Source organism: Microtus pennsylvanicus, chromosome 5, assembly GCF_037038515.1.
Source record: "Microtus pennsylvanicus isolate mMicPen1 chromosome 5, mMicPen1.hap1, whole genome shotgun sequence".
Lineage (NCBI taxonomy): Eukaryota > Metazoa > Chordata > Mammalia > Rodentia > Cricetidae > Microtus > Microtus pennsylvanicus.
In genome coordinates, this window is record NC_134583.1 from 42,259,539 (window position 1) to 42,275,506 (window position 15,968).

General features: G+C 40.3%; 1 protein-coding gene across 6 annotated transcripts in view; it reads left to right on the top strand.

Annotated features, from left to right (window-relative positions):
* Positions 1 to 15,968, top strand: part of Fchsd2 (FCH and double SH3 domains 2) — a 216,077-nt gene that overhangs the window by 116,278 nt on the left and 83,831 nt on the right. For all 6 annotated transcript variants that reach the window (XM_075971610.1, XM_075971605.1, XM_075971607.1 and 3 more), the window contains one exon: positions 509 to 637. In XM_075971610.1, the coding sequence (XP_075827725.1) occupies positions 509 to 637 (129 nt within the window). The remainder of the gene's footprint in view (positions 1 to 508; positions 638 to 15,968) is intronic.

Here is a 15,968-nt window from a genome sequence, read left to right on the forward strand (position 1 = left end):
TGTATTTTAAAATTTAAAAAGTAAAGCTAAATGTATTTGTATTCACTTGGCATGCTATATATATTGCCTATATGCATACATGTATATGTATGATTAAAGAAGAGGTCATGAATTTGGGAGGGGACATGGGGAAGCACAGAAATCATAGATGCCATGCTCATATATGAAATTAAAAAAAAAACAATTTACAAAACCATTTGATAATACTCTTCCATATGTAGTTATGTTTCATTTCTTAGTAATAATTAATACTTTTTCTATACCTGAGGCTTTTTTTCTACTTGGTTCTTTATTCTTAGTGAGAGATCATTCATTAGTCACCAATACCCATCCCATCTTCCTTGGCAAGGCCTTGTTTGTTTAGTTATTTCAAAGTCAAGAGCTTCCTGCTTTAGCCTGCCAAGAGCTGGGTTTACAAACGTGCTATCATGCTCCTAAGAGTAGTAGTCATATGTGTTTTGCAATGTCAGTTTGCATTCATTTATTGTTTTTGTTTACTGTCTTGTAGTTAAAAGCCCGACGATCTGAGTGTAATTCCAAAGCTACTCACGCAAGGAATGATTACCTTCTTACGCTAGCTGCAGCAAATGCACACCAGGACCGCTACTATCAAACAGATTTAGTTAACATAATGAAGGTAATGCAGTTATATTTGTGCTAATTTGGTTCATTAAGAATAAAACCAGCTCATGAACTAGGTATTGGGCATGAAGCATTGAATTATAATATTATAGTTATTTTGTGTTTTATTGGAATGTACATGCTGTTGTTTGGTTGATTAAGTAGTAACTTTGAACTAATTTTTCATGTAAGAAACTGTTTAGGGCTGACATTAAAGCTTAGCTATTACCTGGCATGTGTGTGAAAATATTTAAACCCAGATCACAGTAAAGGATTGTATTGTTTTTAGCCATTACTAATATGCAAAATAGAAGATGGGTGTATAAGATGGGTTGGAGAACTGCTTCTGAATGATTTCCTGAGGCTGGCATCAGTGGAATCGATTGTAGAGCCTCCAAGTGTGTAGCTAGAATGGACTCTAGCTGTGTCTCCAGACTACGTCCTCCAGCTGCAAGGAAAGGGGTGGAAGAGTAGAGAAACATTTTAACATACTACCCACTTTCAGTTATGTTTCATTTTCTTTTTTTCTTCAGTGCCCAAACATTAAACTATTTTTCTTTTGAATTTTCAACATATCCTTTTCATATGTATTATTTTTGTTTGTTTGAGACCTGTAGCCCTGACTATCCTGAAACTCACTCTGTAAACCAGGCTGGCCTTGATCTCAAAGATCCTCCTGCCTCTACCTCTTGGGTGCTGGGATTAAAGGTGTGTACCACCACCCCTGCCTCAGATCTGTGATTATGACTGTGCAGCAAACACTGCTATGTTGAATTGTTTGCTAAGAGCTCAGCAGTTAGAACTGGGGCTACAGCTGGCATGGGCATTCTTTCCCTGTAGCTCCAGGAAAGAGACCAATTCTGTCCAGAAACCACAAGTTCGTTTCTTGAAAGTAGAGGCAAGGCATTTTCTGGGATCCTCAGGAAAAAAACAAATGTTAGAGGAAGTCACTGAACTAAGAAATACCATACTGCAAAGTTTTTTCTTGTTTGTTTATTGCTCAGAATTCCCTTTTCATCCTAACTATCCTGTTATGATTACTGGTGATCAGAATGCAAGTCACAGTAATGAGATCAGGGAATTAGAGGCGAACTCTGCTTCCTCCCCACTCCCCACTCTCCCCAGAGTACTGGGGCCAGACCTGTAGCTGTCTTAGGTCCTACTAAGTGTTAAAGGTGCTACAAAGTTACAAGGGCCAACTGCAAACTCCCATTCTAACATGGTTTCTCTAGAGAATACTATTTGTAATTTCAAACAATGTATTTGCTGAAAATGTAAGCCTTTCGTATAGGTTGTAATTGGAAGTAGTAATTCTGTATGCCCTATATGTGTTTTCTGTTAAATCAGATCTGATAAATACAAATTGAATATCCTTTATTTGAAATACATGGGATCAGAAGTGCTTCAGAATTTGGAGTATTTTGGATTTTAAATATTGGAATCAGGGATGCTGTGCTTAACCTAAATATATTACCCTCTGTATATACTTTTAAAATTGACACATATTAGCTTAAGCAGCAGCAAAATAAAATCCCAGGTAAAGTGTGTGTGCCTAACATGCATAAAACTCTGGCTTCAGTCCTTAGCACTGAGTTTTATAAAAACGTAAATAGTAATGAGATCAGGGAATTAGAGGAGAACTCTGCTCTCACCCCACTCCCCCCAAAGTACTGGAGCCAGACGTCAGTTAGGGCTTCCATTGCTATGAAGAGAATACACAACCACAGCAGCTCTGGTAAAGCAAAACATTTTATTGAAGTGGCAGTTAACAGTTTCAGAGGTTTAGTCTGTTATCATGGTGGGGAGCATGGCGGTGTGTAGGTAGACATGTTGCTGGAGAAGGAGCTGCTGTGTGTTGATATGCAGGCCACAGGAATTAGACTGTTTCCCTGAGAGTATCTTGAGCATAGGCGATCTCAAAGCCCACCCTGCTCCAGGCACACACTTCCTCTAAGGCTATACCAACTGCAACAAAGCCACACCTCCTAATGATGCCACTTCCTTTGGGGGCCATTTTCTTTCAAACAACCATAGAAATCATACTTTATATACTAAAATTGAAACTAGATCAAACATCAAAAACATGGTTTTGTTGTTGTTGTTGTTGTTGTTTTATGTGTGGGTTTTTTTGGGAGGGTGGTGTTGAGACAGGGTTTCTCTGTTGCTTTGGAGCCTGTCCTGGAACTAGCTCTAGTAGACCAGGCTGGCCTTGAACTCACAGAGATCCGCCTGCTGTGCTGGGATTAAATGTGTGCGCCACCACCACCTGGGTTAAAAAAAAAAAAAAGGTCTTAATACACCAGGTTTATTCTATAAATTCATTTTGCCAGGTGAGGTGGCACATGCTTTTAATCTAGTACTTGGGAGACATAGAAAGTTCTAGAATAGCTTTATAGGGAGACCCTGTCTCAGTGAAAAAGGAAAAAATCCTCATTTTCTTTTCATGGTAATTCTATGACCTGCAGGATTAGAAAACTTCATGCTTTTAGCTAACTAGTAAAGTTTATCACTGAATTTACAGTAGTACTCATACTCTTTCTGGGGGGAAATGTCTCTTTTTATAAATGGATGTCACGGTGATATGGCCTCAGGATCTTTGGGGGGTGTGTGTGTGTGTAGATAGTAAGATGGGTACTGTTGCGGAACCGTAATCCTATTATTTGGGTCCCTGAGTCCGGAGGACCCTACATTTGAGGCCATCCTTGTATATATAGTGAGTCCCAGGCCACTGTGGCCTACATAATATATCTCATAAAATCTTCACCAAACAAATACACAGGTGCCTTAGAAGCAAGATATTTGTTTAGTTACTTAATCATATGCAATTAATAGTCACAGTGTGGTAGCTACTGAGCTAAGTCATGGAAGAGGCAAAAACAAGTTAAAGAAGTTTTTCAGTAGCACATTCTCTATCATAGGTTGTAGAACTAGTCCAAAGGGGTAGTCAGCACTGTTCAGATGTTCTTTCTGTGTTTCTCTAGTTAACATTTCCTGTGAATTTCAACTGTTATTTCAGGGGTTTTTTTTTCTTCAAACAAGTGATCTTGATCTCTCTCTCTCTGTCTCTCTGTCTGTCTCTCTCTCTCTGTCTGTCTCTCTCTCTCTGTCTCTCTGTCTGTCTCTCTCTCTCTGTCTGTCTCTCTCTCTCTGTCTCTCTCTCTCTCTCTCTCTCTCTCTCTCTCTCTCTCTCTCTCTCTCTGTCTCTCTCTCTCTCTCTCTCTGTGTGTGTGTGTGTGTAGGCTGAGGTAAGCTCTTACTATAGTGACCTTGATGTCTGTCATTGAATTTGAGGTTCTCCAGCCCCAGGATTACAGGTGTGGATTACATTATGCCTCCATGTCTGACTATTTTTTTTAACTTTAATTTTTTTCTTCAATTGTGGACATAGCTCAAGAGATGCAGTGCTTTTCTAGCACGTACAATGCCATGATGCCCTGGATTTGATACCTATCATCGATTAAGGGGGGTACTTTCTTCTCTTATTCTACCCCAACCCCTTCTGGTTCATAGATGTGTGTGTGCACCTGTGTACTCCTATGGAAAATGGAGGAGAAGGTTGTGTATCTTCTGCCTTGCTTGAGGCAGGATCTCTCACGGAACCAGGAACTAGGCTGGCAGCCAGTAAACCCAGTGACCTTCCTGTGTCCCCCACTTCCTCACGGGATAGGGATTTGAATTCAGTTCCTTCTGCTTGTGCAACAAGTGCCCTGCTGTGTCCGGGAAGGCCTAGTTGTTGGGATTTTAAAGCCCTTCTTAGGAACCAGCATTCTAACTCCAGGCTTGGGAAGTCTGAGACCAGTCGTCCTAAAGGCTTGGCAGCTCTCTGAAACTCACAGCTTCTTTGTATTGCATTCTTCTTCAGCCTCAGTGCTCTGTCCTCTCTGTTCATGCTGTGACGTTTATCTGACAGAAGGGGTAGTGTCATTACTCAGCCTGCACAAGGTTTCAGTTTTGATCCCTAGCATATGAGAAAAGTAAAAAAGTTGTAAACATAAAACTTGCTGTTTAGAATTCATTTATTAAATAAGAGATAATTCTGAATTATCTTTCTCTTTTGGCTCCTGTGAAGAGCAAATGAGTGAGGTTCATCTAATTTTTTTGCTGTCATTACTGAAATTACAATACATTTTTAACAAGTCTTAAATTTTCTGAGGTGTGTGTGTGTGTGTGTGTGTGTGTGTGTGTGTGTGTGTGTGTGTGTAGGAAGGTGAGTAAAGAGTCTCAGCACTTGGGAGTAAGACTAGAGCAACTGCCAGGCGGTGGTGGCGCACACCTTTAATCCTGGCACTCGGGAGGAAGAGGCAGGTGAATCTCTGTGGGTTAGAGGCCAGCCTGGCCTACAGAGCTAATTCCAGGACAGGCTCTAAAACTACAGCAAAACCCTGTCTCGAAAAACCAAAAGACTGGAGCAACTATCTGGTAGCATAGTAAACTTCACTGTATTAGGTATGCTAGGTACTTTTAAAAGGTTTTAATTTCTGTGCTGTTTTTCCAAATAGATATTAATATGCTTGCTTAGTTTTCCAGATATAAGAGGTTCAGTGAGGTCTTGTTAGTGTAGCAGCAAGGAGGTAAATCAAAGTCTCTGACATCATAGCCTGTGCTATTGTCTAGTAACTTTCTTTTTTAAATACTTTTTATTTATTATGTATACTATATTCTGTCTGTGTGTATGTCTGAAGGCCAGAAGAGGGCACCAGACCTCATTACAGATGGTTGTGAGCCACCATGTGGTTGCCGGGAATTGAACTCAGGACCTTTGGAAGAGCAGACAGTACTCTTAACCACTGAGCCATCTCTCCAGCCCCCTGTCTAGTAACTTTCTATGGGGAAAAAAAAACATACTTTTTCCCCATCACATTGACACATAAATATTTACGTTCCCCAAAGAATACTCTTTATTCCTTATTCCAGTGCTGATTAGAACAACTACTGAATATCTTACTCTGGATGTGTATAACATCAAGCAGAGCATTTGTTTGTTTTTAACCTCAACTAAAATAAACAAAAACTATTAATAGCACCTCAAAAAATTTAGCCGGGCGGTGGTGGCGCACGCTTTTAAGCCCAGCACTCGGGAGGCAGAGGCAGGCGGATCTCTGTAAGTTCGAGGCCAGCCTGGTCTACAAGAGCTAGTGCCAGGACAGGCTCCAAAACTACAGAGAAACCCTGTCTCGAAAAACTAAAATAAATAGATAAATAAATAAATTTAAGACTTGTTAAAAAAAAATGATCTCATCTTATGTATGGAAAGCAGCTCAGTTGACTGAAAAGTGAGGCAACTTGCCTTCTTTCACGTTACTGTTTATGGCATGCTCTTACACAGTATGCAAGCTTTCTTTTTTTCTTTTCAGAACCTTGTGTAATATTTTCTTTATGGTTTGGGTGAAGAAGGAAGTGGATAAGAGTAAAAAATGCATCAAGTATTGATCTAATGAAATATTTAAAAACTTAATAATCTTGAGGTTTTTATTTTCAAACCAAATTTGTCAATAGTGAAAATTAAATAAATGTGTCGTGGTTGATAATTGTGCAAAAGACTAAAAGATAAGCAACTATTTTGTTTTTGAGGTAGGGTCTCATGCAGTGCAACCTGGCCTCAGATACTCACTATGTAACTGAGTTTGGCGTAGAGTGCCTGATCCTTCTACTTCCATCTCCCAAGCACTAGGATTGCAGGTCTGCATCACCAAATCCTACTGCAAACTTTGTTCTTGTTTGTCAAGTGAAGAGGAAAAACATTGGTGTACACTCCTTGCTCACCATCAACTCAAGATCTCAGTCACACTTGGATTGTATAGCTCATCTATTTTATTTTACTTACAGCTCTTCTGATGTCTGTACTGTAACTAGCTGTTATACTCCTGATTCATCTACTAATGTCAGTTTGCTTCATGAATTAGAATGAAAATCATGTTTGTTCACTGATGACTTAGCATGAAACCCCCTAGATCTCAAGCCTGACTCTGCCTCTTGGCAGTAGTTTCTGTCGAGCCTGGTCCCACAGTCATTCAGTCTCAAAGAAACATGCAGAGATCTGTAGTGATGAGCTGTGGGCCCGGCTCCCGCACGGCTAGCTTAGCCCCCCGAAATAACAATACACAAATTGTATTCATTTAAACACTGCCTGGCCCATTAGTTTCAGCCTCTTATTGGCTAATTCTCACATCTTGTTTAACTCATTTCTAATAATGCGGGAAAGATTCAGCATGTCTGACCTGGCGGCTGGCTCCATGGCATCTGCCTCACTGCCTTCTACCCAGCATCCTGTTCTGTTTACTCCTCCTACCTAATTTTCTGACCAATCAAAGGGCCAAGGCACTCTCTTTATTAACCAATGAAAGTAACACATAGACAGATAACCCTCCTCCATCAGAGATCTACATTAAGGTCGGGCGATGGTGGTGCATACCTTTAATTCCAGCACTCGGGAGGCAGAGGCAGGTGGATCTTTGTGAGTTTGAGGCCAGTCTGGTCTACAAGAGCTAGTTCCAGGACAGGTTCCAAAGCTACAGAGAAACCCTGTCTCAAAAAAGAGAAGAGAGCAGAGAGAGAGAGACAGAGAGAGAGAGAGACAGAGATCTACATTAATTATAAACTGATTGGCCTGTTAGCTCAAGATTGTTATTAACTAATTCTTACGTCTTAAATTACCCCATTTTTCTTGTCTTTGTTAGCCACATGGCTTGGTACCTTTTATCAGTGAGGCGTTCTCATCTTGCTTGCTCTGTGTCTGACTTCCTCTGTGATAACTGCAGACTGAATCTTTCCTCTTCCCAGAATTCTGTTCTCATTGCCCCGCCTCTACTTCCTGCCTGGCCATCAGCATTTTATTAAAACAATACAAGTGACAGGATATAAGACCATTGTCCCATACCATCTGCCTCTCTTGCTTTACATTTTATTTCTTGGAAAGATGCGTCATTTGGCTCAATTTCAATTAACTCTTTGATTCTTAAATCTGCAGCCTGCCCTTGTTCTTATTCACATGTGTTTTCCCTTGGTGGCCAAGACTTCCAAAGTAGAGGCAATTCCCCAGCCCCATTTCCCTTCAGTAATCACTTCCATTTTAAGCTTCAGGTGGCAGGTGTTGTTAATGTGGCTGTGAAACCCTAAAGCTACATCCTCGATATGATAGCACTGGGTATATGACTGTTATTAGAAATAAATGTGAAGCCGGGTGGTGGTGGCGCACGCCTTTAATCCCAGCACTCGGGAGGCAGAGGCAGGCGGATCTCTGTGAGTTCGAGACCAGCCTGGTCTACAAGAGCTAGTTCCAGGACAGGCTCCAAAACCGCAGAGAAACCCTGTCTTGAAAAACAAAGAAAGAAAGAAAGAAAGAAAGAAAGAAAGAAAGAAAGAAAGAAAGAAAGAAAGAAAGAAAGAAAGAAATGTGAATGTTCTTATCAGTCACTATATCCACATTTCAAACCCTCAGAAGCCATATGTTGATAGTGTTTGCCTATATTATTATTGTTATTTTAGTCAGCAGTGCTCTAAAGCTTAGGTTTATTCTCTTCCCATTGCCACTCAATCTGTCTTCATTGTTCTAGTTTCTTTCTGTGCAGAAGCAACTTGAAGAGGAAAGGGTTTATTTGGCTCATACTTCCAGGATGTCATTGAGGGAAGTTAGGGCAGAAACTCAAACAGAGGTTTCCTCAGATGACTCTAGGCCTTGTCAAGTTGGCAGCTGAAGCTGACTAAGACATAACCTTACTATTTTTCTACAGCTACATCCATGATTATATTCAGTTACTTATGAGTTAGTTTTACCTCCATTTGTATTTTAGATTTTTTAGTTGGACCCTACAATGAGATGCTTCTTCATTAGATTTGGACCAAAGGCCTTAGTTTGCAAGCTTTGGTATTGAAATTTTAAAACTGTATGGTGTAAAATTCTGAAATAATATAAAAATAATCTCAAAGAATGATAAATACTCATTTTGATGGCTTCAAAAATGAAATACTAATAATACAATGGAAGCTGCCTGTGTGATTCCTGTGAACATCTCCTTGTTACCTACTTTGTAGCTACTATTCTGACAACAAAATATGGTCTTTGTTGATATTAAACCCTGTTACATTCACAAGTTAATTTTTAAAAATTTTATATTGGGATTCATCCATATGGACTTTAAATTTTTGCTTTACTGTAGGGTATTTCACTGTGTATATATCATAAGGAAACTGTTCCAGCCATGTGCCATGAGGAAGGAGAGAGACAGCACTTACGGGTTCCAAAGCATTTAATAAGTACCACATAATTGGGTTGTTAATCCATCAGGGCTGCAGGACAAGGACTCAAGAACCTTGATTCTCCTGACAGCCCGAGCAAGCACAAAAAACACAAACACTTGTTGCCAAGTTATAGTTACAATTTTCACCAATCAGGAGTCAAAGACTAAGGTCTAACTGTAGCACGAGTTCTAATTTTCTTAATAAAAACCCAGAGTCAGATAGAGGGGTTAATGCTGAAAATCAGAGAAGTAGTGCAGCCAGCCACTAGAGAGACCTCAGACCAAAATGGTGATCTTGTCTTCAGACTGTCTTCTCAAACTGACTCCATCCTCAGACTACAGCTGTCTCCACTAAACCTCCGACTGCATTGAACTCCTGTCTCCTCCCCACTTAGAAGCCTCTCTCCACCTCGCCATACAGCCATATCACTTCCAGTCTGCGAGCCACCACTGCCTGGCCTCTAGTAGTTAGCTCTGCACTCTGATCTTCAGGCAAGCTTTATTTGTTAGAACACAAACAGACTATCAATACGGCTTTCCCTATGTGTTTCACCATTGTTGACTGAGGTTTCTATCCTGCCTGGTCCCCTCAGTCATTAGGTCCCAAGAAACCACACAGAGGTCTACATTAACTGTAAACTGACTGGCCCATTAGCTCAGGCTTCTTATTAACTCTTATAACTTATATTAACCCATTATTAGCCCATTATTCTTACCTGTGTTAACCATGTGGCTCAGTACCTTATGCAGCGGGGCAGTCACATCTTGCTGCTTCTGTGGTAGGGTCAGGACTGCTGAGGAATGGGCTTCCTCCTTCCCAAAATTATCCTCTTCTCTTTGACCCGCCTCTACTTCCTGTCTGGTTGTCCAGCCTCTACTTCCTGCCTGGATACTGGCCAATCAGCGTTTATTTAAAATATAATTGATGGAGTACAAACCATTCTCCCACACCACACTATTGTCAACCAACACAGAATGTAAGTATTTTAGTTCTAATCATATTCATTTATTTTCTGTTGCTAGGAACAGCCATAATGTTTTAAACAGCTAAGGAGCATAACAGACTATTAATATTGTTTAAGAAGGAGGTGGGTCAGCTATTGGAAAGTTCTCAGCTCCCCTAAGGCTTGGGAACTTGAACTTTGTTTCAGCCTACAGATAAAGTGGAGTCTGAAGTCAAAATGGCAGTACTTAAGACAAGGTGCTTTTGCCCACTCTCTACATAACCCATTCATTTTTCTAATGGAAATGTTATTTGTTCATTGTTTTACTCTTATAAATAATGCTGTCATCTTTGATCTTGATATTACCTCATAGTACACCTGTGCAAGAGATTCTCGACAGTATACCTAGAATTGGTATGTTAGGAGCTAGAGTGCTAGATTCTGTTACTAAATTACAGTATTTTTCCCTTTACCCTTTAGCATTGTTTGTGTATTACTTTCAGTGTAGCAAAGTAGTAATTCTGGAATTCCAGGTCAGCACTATGATTTTAGAAATCAGAACAACTCCTCATTTATGGAAACTGTAATTTATCATACATGTATTAGCATAATTAAGACTCAATATTACATGGCAAGAAGGGTACCACCCAGAGCTCCCTGCTGAACTATTAGACCACAGTTCTTCTAGTCCTTTCTTTTGCAATCTGGCCCTTGGAGATCCTCATGGAATTATCTTTCAGTGGCACATCAAGGGGTTGCGGTATGTAACATGAAGGGCCAGACCTTGCTTGTTGTTGGGGTTTTTGTCCTGCCCAGTTCCCCCAGCTGTTTAGCCCCAAAGAAAATCACACATTGGTCTCTATAAGTTATAAAGCTGATTGGCCCATTAGTTCTAGCCTCTTACTGGCTAACTCTCACATCTTGATTAACCCATTTAATCTATGTTAGCCGTGTGGCTCAGTACCTTTTTTCAATGGGGCAGATCACATCCTGCTGCTTTGATGATCTGGGCAGGAGTGGGAGGAATCAACTTCCTCCTTCTCAGAATTCTCCTGTTCTCATTACATTGTTTCTACTTCCCGCCTATATTTCCTGCCTGGCCAATCAGCATTTATTTATAACATGATTGACAGAATACAGACAATTCTCCCGCACCAACAGTAGATCAGATAGCACAACTGGCAGCTTACCTTTCTGAACAAAGACTTCAGGTCAACCTGAAGGGATTTTCTAAGAAGCAGCAATTACAAATAATAGCTTCAAGTCAGAAAAAGATCTCTCTGTTCTGTGGACTGAGTTCTAGGTCATGTATCTATGAGGTGCCTTTTATTTATACAGAAAGTAGTTTTGGAATATCTGCATTGTACTCTACCTAAAACCTCCAGCATCTTACTACTCTCAAGATAAAGTAGAAAGGCCTATATTCTCTACCTACTTCCTTCTATTAATCAGATATAATGCACATACCATAAAAGTCACCGTCTGAAAGGGTACAGATTAATGTCTTTTAGTATTTGCACAGGATTTTAAAGCTGTCACCACTGTTCCCTCCAGAACATTTTCTCATCCCCAAAAGAAACAGTGTGCGCCTTCTGCTGCTCTCTCTGTTCTTTGTACCCCTTAGTGGGCAGTCATTAGTATTTTGTCTTTAGATTTTTCCTCTTACGTGATAGTAACATTTGTGTTGGGTCTTGAAGAGCGGTGAAATGACATTCTCCCTTAAAGAAATGTGGATTCTTAAAAGAAGGAAGAATCAATGCAAAGGCAAGATTTGGCATAAGTGTATTACCTTAATAGACAATGGTTGAAGAAGAAAAACTTTGTTTGTTTTTCCAGACAGGGTTTTTCTGTGTAGCCCTGTCTGTCCTGGAATTCAATCTGTAAACCAGGCTGACCTCAAACTCTCAGATCTGCCACCTCTGCCTCCGAAGTGCTAGGGTTAAAGGTGTGTGCAACCACCTCCCAGTGGGGCAGGGGGGGGGGGGACGACTTGATTTGTCATCACTTAACTTACTTAAACAACATATAAACTTTTTTCTGTTCTTTGTATATTGACTTTCCACAGTTTATACCAATGGTACTCAACTTTTTGTTTGTTTCAGAACCACTTTTTGCTTTTAAAAACTATTGGAACTGTAGTGTGAATTCTAATTGGTCTTCATAATAAAAACCTGGAGTTAGATATTAGGGTAGATGCTGAAAGATCAGAGAAGTAAAGGAGCCAGCCATTAGAGAGACTTTTTACCTCTACCAAATCCTCAGACTGAAGAGGGCAAGATCCTGTCTGCACGAATCCTTAGACTGAATCCAATGAGCTCTTGTCTCCTCCTGCCTTATATTCCTCTCTGCCCCGTCTCCACCTCCCTGGTGCTGGAATTAGAGATGTAAACTACCACCACCTGGCTCTGTTTCTCTTTTAGACTGGATCAACTTTGTGTAGCCCAGGATGGCCTTGAACTCACAGAGATCCCTCTGCCTCTGTCACCCAGGTGCTGGGATTAAAAGTGTGTGCTGCCACTGCCTGGCCTCTATGGTTAATTAGTGGCTAGCTCCACACTCTGATCTTCAGGCAAGCTTTAATTTTTAGATCACAAACAAAATATCACTACAGGAACCCAAGAAGATTTTTGTTCTGGGAGCTTGATCTATTAGCCAATGACATTTGGTGGGGTGACTTGCCCTATGGGCGTGATTTTCTCTTGAGTAACTGACAGATAACACTCTCTTGGAGTGGTCAGAACTGAATAAGCCTCAAAGAAGCTGATGTTCTTGACTCTCTGGCACGGGTGGCTGGATCAGCGGCTGCATCTGCTTTGTTCTGTATTCATGAGTTTGTCTTTCGTTCACTCCCTAATAAATTAGTAAATAGACTTTTGTGACTTCTCACTAAAGTTTTGTTGGAGTGGAATGTAATTACTGTATTAGAAATTCAAACTGAGAAATTTTAAGACAACAGAATGTCCAAGAACAGATTGGTCTGACTACCTGAGTCATTGGGTCATCTCTGGAGAGAATGAGAGCGGAAAAGGCTAGTTATATCTCAGTGTTCTGGACTATTTGGTGGAGTTCTGGAGATTCGGAGACATTACTAGTCCACTGACCTGGTCAGAGCTGCGGCTTCTTCCCGCAGAGTCTCGTATTGGGGAGGAGACAGCGTTTACAGATGGGGTAGAAGTGGTGGAGAACCACGAGTGATACGCTCTTCATTTCAGGCAGTAAGCTGATTTGATTACCACTGGGCTAACTTCAGAAACTTTTAACTTCTATACAGTATGCTTGACTACTTATGAGTCTCTCTTGACATATAATTAACTATAAAAATGATGTAATTTAGAGAGTATCGTTTGTGTTTTACTTAGTGTTTTGGATTTAGTAACTTGTTTGGAAAGGTTTGAGTAAATGGAGACCTGAAATTATTGTTGCCTTCAATTTACTTAAGATTTAGTTCTAAATAGTGTTTATTTCTCAACTACACACACTTCCTATGTTTAAAACAGCACCCAGTAAAGACCTCAGAATTATCCAGAAACACCTGGATTTGTTATTATTAGAGTTTCTAATAATTGGATGGACAAAGACCTCATTTGAAAACTGCACATGAAAGTCCAGGCTCTAACATTACAGTATTGATGATGGAAGGTGTTCGATCTGAGTGAGGCTGAGGTAGGTGCATGGGCATGGTTCCTTCCCATTCCCAGGTCACCATGTGTTTACTCCACGCTAGAACCAACTCAGAAGTATATTAGGTCAAAGACAGGCAAGGATGGTGAGAGACAAATGTGCCCCACTCCCAGAGTACAGTGCACTGTCCATGCAATCATCCTCAGATTTCTGGTTAGCCTTTTTAACCTGCATCTTTACCTGAGTATATTTCAACCCCTGGGGTTTCTTCATCATTGCATGTTATATATCCAACCTCCGTAACTACCATTAACTTTATCAAAATAAAGAGAACTTTTCTTCTTTTTTTTTGGTTTTTCAAGACAGGGTTTCTCTGTGGCTTTGGAGCCTGTCCTGGAACTAGCTCTGTAGACCAGGCTGGTCTCAAACTCACAGAGATCCGCCTGCCTCTGCCTCCCGAGTGCTGGGATTAAAGGCGTGTGCCGCCATCGCCCGGCTTAAAGAGAACTTTTGAGTGGCTCAGAAAATGGATGCAATTGTGCAGAGAAATAGCAAGTAGGTTTTATTTAAGGATTAGTTACAGTAAGTGAATAGCAGCTGGTTAGTGAAACCTGCTACACGAAATCCCTAACTCTCTGCCACAGGACTATCTCAAAGAGTTAAGTAGTACTTTATTAATATTTATAATTTTTATTCATTACTTAAAATGAGAAATATTTCTTCAAGTTATTAAACTTACAATTTATTTGGTGATGTTAGTATTGTATTCTTAATAGTTAGTGTACAGCATAATAGATTTCACAGTGACATTCTCTCTCTCTCTCTCTCTCTCTCTCTCTCTCTCTGTCTGTCTCTGTCACAAACACACACACGCACACACACACACACACACACACACACACACACACACACACACTTAGACTTAGTTATTTGCCCTTTACCAGTATAGATCTCTTCCAGCTTAGAGCCTTTCCTCTCCTCGTATATGCTCTTTCTCCTTTTATGTCATGTATGGAGGGGGTAACACTTGCACCCATGTAAATTTAATCTAGATTCTATGGCTGCAAAAATGCAGAATTCATTTACTCTTAGTCTGGTTTATTTTACACTATGCTCTCCAGTTCCATCCATTTTCTTGCAAAAGTCATCATTTAATAAAATCCCATTGTGCATATAAGTATTTATTTTTATAGTTTTTTTTTTAGTTCCCTCAGCCTTTTAGTGTGGTTCCATATATTGGTTCCATTTTGAATTGATTTTTGGTCAGGATATGGATCTGGTTTCATTCTTACATGTGGACACATCGTTTTCGAAGATCTGTGTGTTAAAGAGGCTTTTCCAAGGAATATTGATGACACTTTGTCATAGATGGATGGGGTGGTTATAGGTGTGCGGGTTTCTTTTCTCTTCCACTGTTTGTGTCTGGTTTGTGCCAGTGTCATGCTGCTTTGTTGTGATAGCATATTTATATAGCTATAAATGGGGTGTTTCACTATTTAAAAGAATGTTTAGTGTCACATGATGTTGGTTAGTCAAAACTGGTGTTATGAGAGGGGTTGGCTGTTCAAGTTCAGATGTTTCTAAAATTGAATTTGAACTCTGGTGGTACACACCTTTAACTCCTCTGGTAGGTAGAGGCAGGCTGAGTTCTGCAAGTTTAAGGCCAGCCTGGTCAACACAGTCATTCCAGGACACCCAAGAGTTAAGTAGAGAGACCCTGTCTTAAAATGAAACTGAATTTTGGTTAGAAATCTTGAACCCTAAGCTGTTAATGGAATTGAGAAGTGTCTGGAACGCTAAGATCTGGGGTTTGTCTTGCTGCCCTAGTTTCTGGTGCTTGTTGGGTCTTCTCTACGCCATGTCTCAAAGAATTTCCTTTTTAATAGCCTTTCTGCCCCTGAACTATCTTGTGTTACCTTAATACCTGGTTCCTACTTTGTTTTGTTTCATCTTCTTTTGGGACCCATACCTGCATAAGTTCCTCCTGCCCTTTCCACTCTTAGCAACCCACGTTTTGAAAGATCGTGTATGTAAAACAAGTAGAGGAGTAGTTGTGTTTGCATAAGGGCATCAGAGGTTTTAGAGAAGGTGAAGTCTTGACCAGGGGAAGAAGTAGGTCATGCCAGGTGTGGCAGTTCAGCCTTGCAATCTAAGGACATGGAATTTGGGGGAGGGAGGATGACAGAGGCAAGAATCACCATGATTTCAAGGCCAGCCTGGGTAATAGTGTGAGACTATTTAAAAAATCAAAATTGAAGGAAAGAAATAAAGCATCTGTGCACTGTTCTGCCAGAAAAGTCCTTCTACAGAGTGCACTGATTGCTTTACTACACTTATTAACTGGTGAGATCTTGTTTGCTCATCTGCAGACCTGAGGCTAGCAATACCTTCTCTATTCATAAGTTACAATAGAAGGAATTTTTCAAGTATTCATTTTTTTAACCTTTCATCATCTTTTTTTTTAATCTCAAAGAGAGAACCTTTAATGAAGCCATTAAAACTTAGGCCATAATGGACTTTTATTCACTTACCATGCCTGACTTTT